The sequence below is a fragment of the Notothenia coriiceps genome, unplaced genomic scaffold (assembly GCF_000735185.1).
Source record: "Notothenia coriiceps isolate Sejong01 unplaced genomic scaffold, NC01 NC01_scaffold00004067, whole genome shotgun sequence".
Lineage (NCBI taxonomy): Eukaryota > Metazoa > Chordata > Actinopteri > Perciformes > Nototheniidae > Notothenia > Notothenia coriiceps.
This window is the reverse complement of record NW_011336768.1, coordinates 1-5726: the sequence shown is the minus strand read 5'-3', so window position 1 is coordinate 5726 and position 5726 is coordinate 1. Positions and strand designations below refer to the sequence as shown.

Sequence of the window (5726 nt, the reverse complement as noted above, 5' to 3'; positions counted from 1 at the left end):
CACTCACTTACAGTCAATGTAAGTTGTGCCCTATTCCCAGCAGGAGAGGGCTCTTTAAAGTAGAGACACTGCAGCTCTTCGAGGCAACAGTTGGCTCTCTGATGTGGCTCCTCTTCAGAAACAGAGCCTCCACAGAGAGGCTGGGTCCGGCTCAGACTCTTCCTCTTCCTCACCAGATGCCCAGCGGGACTCTCTGCAGCTCGGCGAAAAAACCGTGGGTTATGTGGCAAAGTTTCTCCGTTTCCATTTTGGGCTCATTGTGTTTCCGTCCCCGCTCTGAGGCTGGCTTCACATGGGGCAACTACAGCCCAGTGCTGCTTATTACATTGTTCCTTTGGTTTTATGAGTTCAATGGAAGGACTCAACTCTTTCAGTCACACATCCTGTGAAATGATACATTATATTTAAATGTATTGTTATTTTTACATGGTTTTATTTCTAAGAGAAACTAAGGACAGAAGAGTGGGTGCCAGGAGCACAGGGCGATATCTTTCACCATAAGGAGAAAACACTCTCATTTGGCATGTGTGATTTATTTTTAAATGTAACACTGAAGGACACAAACTTCATTATAATAACTCAAAATAAATTATATTTCTTATGATATTTCTGAGTAACAACTCAGGTCATCTCATAGACATTTCATGACATAATGTGAAATGTGACCCATTTCACTAAATACTAAAGTGTAGAATTGATAGGATGAGGAATAAAAGGAAAGAGAGTGTTGCTGAGCCCAAGGTTGACCGGACATGATTCGTAAAACCTAAACAGTCCAAAAAAAAAATTGCCATCGGACCAAAAAGCCTGTTTTCCCCGAACAGATAACCATTGCTTCAGAAAGTCTCCCTGCAACAAAGAGAAGGACATTATTATATCATCTCAATGCAGAATAACAGCTTTGTTTTGGAGACTGTAGCATAGGCACGAGGCGCCCTGATCTGATTGGCCAGTAGCTGTCGCCTTCATTGCTGAGGTTCAGGCACGAGGAGTAAGATTGGTTAGGCCGAGGGTCAAAATATCACATCAAGCCAATCATGGGTAGAGAAGGTCGGGACATGCCTTAACCGTCATGCTGCATGTTAATAAGTGTGATAGATGGTTGTTTGTTTTGGGACAAATGGGCTTTCAGTCCAATGGGACATTTTTAAGACCCTTATAGGGTTTCTAAATAAAAAACATTGGAACAATAGAATGGCAGAGCCTCTTCAGACCAGGCCTGGATTCACAAACTGCTTCCAGACTTAACCATATGCACTTAAACAGCCAGGAAATAACTGTATTTAATATTAACAATACTGCCAAATAATAATAAATAAGACGCCAAGAAACATGAACACAAACCCCCCCCACCTCACCTCAGATTCTTAGTCTTGTTTTTTTATGATTTGTGTTTTAATCGAAATTATGATTTCTTATTTGTTCTACTTTTGACTATATTTTAATGTAGACCTTTAATGAACACTGATGCACTGAGCAGTTTGGTTAAATGAAAAAGACAGATTGTTTCTATCACACAAACTAAGGTATTGACAAGATGTACTGTATTGGTATTTGTATTCTTGAGTTCGTGTGAGCTTCAAATGTGGACGTTTTTTGTTTTGTTTTCAATGGTTTTCAGTGAGGAAGAAGTGTGTGATTCCCCGTGTAAAGCCAGCCTTACCCTTGGTGCTGTTGGGTCATTCCTTCCTGTTAGAATGCATCAAATCAAAGTGTACATCTCCACAGCTATGCACAAGCCATGATGTCTTTGAATAAAGGCGTTTCAGGCAGGTTTAACTCCATATCCTGCCTCCTTTATGCACGGCAGGCAACATATTACTGAGCACATTTTGGAGACGTGTGCTGTTCTAAGGTCGAGATCAAATCTGTGAATATCAACTACAAGCTGGGATTAAAGCCCCGACAGAGAGGAGTCATCGCCTCTGAAGTGAGCTTTGTGTTCATCTCCACGTCTGAGCAGCGCAGCTCTTTATTGGCTGAGCTTTAGCTGATGAAATCTGACCCGTGCTAATTTGATAAGCACATAATAGGATTAATTAGCTGATCCTGAGTCAAATGGTCTCAGTTAGCTGTAGGGCCTTTACGGGCAGCGAAGAAACAGATAGAGACATGAGAGATAATAAAACCGTCACAGATTAGTCCGCGACAACCAACCAACCAACAGACACTCACTTCAAGAAGAAAAAAATCACTTTACATTCGAGGAAGCTTCCTCCGTCAACCCCCCGAACTCCGTCTCATTTGCTGCGTTTTATTAATGCCATGTTTTGTTGGTCTATTTGCACAAACATTAGTGGCATTGTTTTTTTGTTTTTTCCTGAGGGACCAATGGATGAACTGGGAGTCCTTGACATCTCTTTCCAGAGGAGTGAAGGCCATCCCAAATCAAATAAGACACTCTTTATCTGAAAATGAATGAAGTCGCTCCATGATTCTTGGTGGGAAATCTTGCTGGCTGGATATGCTTAAATTTGCTTCACCATATCTTTGTAAATATGTGTAATTATTAAAAATGATACTGGTTTTCCGTGAAGAGTCCCTTTTTTTTGCACACGACGGCAGAAACATTCTTGCAGATGCTACAGTTTTTTGTGCGTGTGTGTGTGTCCAGTATATCTAATCTCATCTAACCAGCATTCACCACCTCACACCATGTTCTGTGGTTATTTGAGACGGAGAAAATAACAGTGAACACTTGAGTTAACGTTAGCTCAGCATGTTTCTCGGATAACTTCAAGTCCAGACATGCAGTTAAAGTTAGTAGAGTAAAAACCAGAGGGATCTTTAATGTGTTTTCTCATACGTTGATTCAAACTGGACAGAAAGTCAATTAGGACAGCTTCTGGCATCTGTTTTAAGGGATACGATGCAATTACAAGAAACCAAGCTAAACGTAAGTACATACAGAAATGAAAAATCAAATATAGGTCCCGTCGTTTATAGACATTTTAATACAGAGATGTTCAATATTATACCTTTAAGCAGTTTTAAAAAATGTTTCTGTGCTTGAGAAGATCAAATCAAAAATACATGAAGTGGTTAGCTTAGCTTAGCATGAATATTCCCAGCGGGAGTAAAAGCCGGGCTGTGTCTCTGAAGCTCTCTGTTAACACACTTTAATTCATCTGTTAAACATTACAAGAGACACATCTATAACATTACATTCAATTCATTTCAACAGCCCTTTTCTTTAGCAGCTTTGTGCCTAGTTTCATTTCGTTGTTTGTGAGCAGAGCAGTCAAAGCGCCCTGGTGTCAGTGTCTTCAGTTGTGAAACTTCTTCCAGTGTTCATGTCTGCTGTCCAAAGAGCACCTGTCACTTTGAGTCAGGACCCAGAGTGGAGGAGGGCTCCGTCAGTGTACCATCTGATCGTGTGTGTGTGTGTGTGTGTGTGTGTGTGTGTGTGTGTGTGTGTGTGTGTGTGTGTGTGTGTGTGTGTGTGTGTGTGTGTGTGTGTGTGTGTGTGTGTGTGTCCTGTCCTCTCACCAGCTCATGTCCACGTTGACCTCAGACAGACAGCGGGCCAGGTGGCCGTCACGCTCCATCTGTGTGGAGCTGAGAGAGGAAGAAGCAGATCTGTTGGTGCACACTTTGCCATCGGTTAAAAACAAACTAAAGACTCCAAGTGATCACATCCAGCGTGAACCTGCTGTACTGACTGTGTGAGTGTACAGGTGAGGCTGTGACACACACACATTTAAAGCTTCAGTTATACTATTCAAAAGCTTTGAATGTGGTTCCATCATAACCCTATGAATAAATGGAAAAGGTTTTGAATGGCTTAACACAAACAAATATATATTGAAGCTGTCAGTGTTAACGCTCATATTTCATCTGGAAACCTAAATGCATTAAGGAAGTGTGGGAGATGATTGACAGATACCGCAATATGAACATCACCATACAATCAAATACCCTTTACAGCGCATATTATACATTATACAATATATATTATGTATTGGCATTGCAATCCCAGGGAATGACAGCACCTTTGCCACAAGTTATAATAAAGAATAAAACACTTAGATGTATTTGACTGGTTTGTCATGCAACACCACTCATTTATTTGTAACTAAACACATATAGAGTTTAATCAAATTAAATAAATGTGATTCAAATGGCAGAAAGCCTACATTCTCCAAACATGTGAAATGATGGAGGAGAAGGAATCCTGATGTTATTCCTGGTTAAGGCACAACAAGCGATAACTGTGTAGCATCACTCACCCCACAGTGAACTCCAGCAGGCACATGGGACAGCTGGGCAGCCCCTCCCCTCCTGCTGCAGCTCCAACAGTCCTCAGTACCCCCTCCTCTTTATGCTCCTCCACCCTCTGCAGAGAACCCTTCCTCCTGCCCCCCCCCTGCTCTCTGTTGAGCGCTCCAGTCTCTCCTTCTTTCCTCCACCTGTCTCCCCCATCACCTGAGGGTGTGGTGGGTGATGGTGTCTCCTCCCAGCTGTGGAGGGGGGGCCTTGTTGTTTGGGTGGGGGGTTCACTGGGCCTGCAGTGAGAGGACAGCACTGAGGGCTGCTGCTGCCTGAGAGGGGAGGGGGGGGAAGGTCTAGGGAGGGGGAGCACCTCTCTACTGAGGTCACACCACCGCTGCTCCGCTACCCGTCCAGCTGCAGGTCTCTGAAAGAAAAAGTCTTGTTCAAACTGAAAAACTGGAAAAAATTTGAAAAACTTGGGACGGATGATTATGTGTTCTATCTCAAACATCAAGTAATAAAGGCCGCTGTGTTCAGGAGGGTCTCATCCTTTCTGTATTACCAGAGAGTGGAAACTCACTGTACTGCTTCTACACTGTCAACATTCAATCCATCATCAGAGGTTTGATAAAGGTTAGCACTTTGAATATAAAAGCTTACTTCCTGAACATAATGACATCACTATGTAACATTTGCGCTTCTATTGGCTTGCGCTCCAACACATTGTACGTGATAGGCTAAGGGACGGGACATCTCTAAGCTGTTGACCAACCACTACAGAGCTGGCCGGCTAACCAATCAGAGCAGACTGGGCTCTGGTTTCAGACAGAGGGTGAAAAGAGGTGCTGCAGCACAGGCAGTATGAGAACAATAGAGAGCTTTTTGAACATTGAAGCATGGAGACATGTCCCGGTAGAGACACTACATACTGATATACACCTGAACATCAGCAGGAGAGGACTCTTTAAAGTAGAGACACTGCATACTGATATACACCTGAACATCAGCAGGAGAGAGGACTCTTTAAAGTAGAGACACTACATACTGATATACACCTGAACATCAGCAGGAGAGGACTCTTTAAAGTAGAGACACTACATACTGATATACACCTGAACATCAGCAGGAGAGGACTCTTTAAAGTAGAGACACTACATACTGATATACACCTGAACATCAGCAGGAGAGGACTCTTTAAAGTAGAGATGCTACATACTAATATACAGTACACCTGAACATCAGCAGGAGAGGACTCTTTAAAGTGGAGACACTACATACTGATATACACCTGAACATCAGCAGGAGAGCACTCTTTAAAGTAGAGACACTACATACTGATATACACCTGAACATCAGCAGGACAGGACTCTTTAAAGTAGAGATGCTACATACTAATATACAGTACACCTGAACATCAGCAGGAGAGGACTCTTTAAAGTGGAGACACTACATACTGATATACACCTGAACATCAGCAGGAGAGGACTCTTTAAAGTAGAGACACTACATACTGA

At 42.5% G+C, this 5726-nt stretch overlaps 1 protein-coding gene across 1 annotated transcript; it reads right to left on the bottom strand.

Annotated features, from left to right (window-relative positions):
• Positions 1 to 76: 76 nt before the first annotated feature.
• On the bottom strand, positions 77 to 4723 carry si:ch73-70k4.1 (FA core complex associated protein 20). Its single transcript, XM_010767102.1, has 3 exons — positions 4230 to 4723; positions 3490 to 3558; positions 77 to 849 (listed from the first exon to the last, which is right to left on the bottom strand). Exons 1-3 carry the CDS (start codon positions 4721 to 4723, stop codon positions 837 to 839), a joined length of 576 nt encoding a protein of 191 aa, XP_010765404.1. The 3' UTR covers positions 77 to 836.
• Positions 4724 to 5726: the final 1003 nt, after the last annotated feature.

Bases quoted from the DNA above. Each gene is read 5' to 3' on its own strand.
- si:ch73-70k4.1 (XM_010767102.1), bottom strand. From the start codon at position 4,723: ATGTTTGAGATAGAACACATAATCATCCGTCCCAAGTTTTTCAAATTT. The intron at 3,559-4,229 runs GTGAGTGATGCT...TTCCTCTCTCAG, and splicing joins CTGCTGGAGTTCACTGTGGG to CTCCACACAGATGGAGCGTG.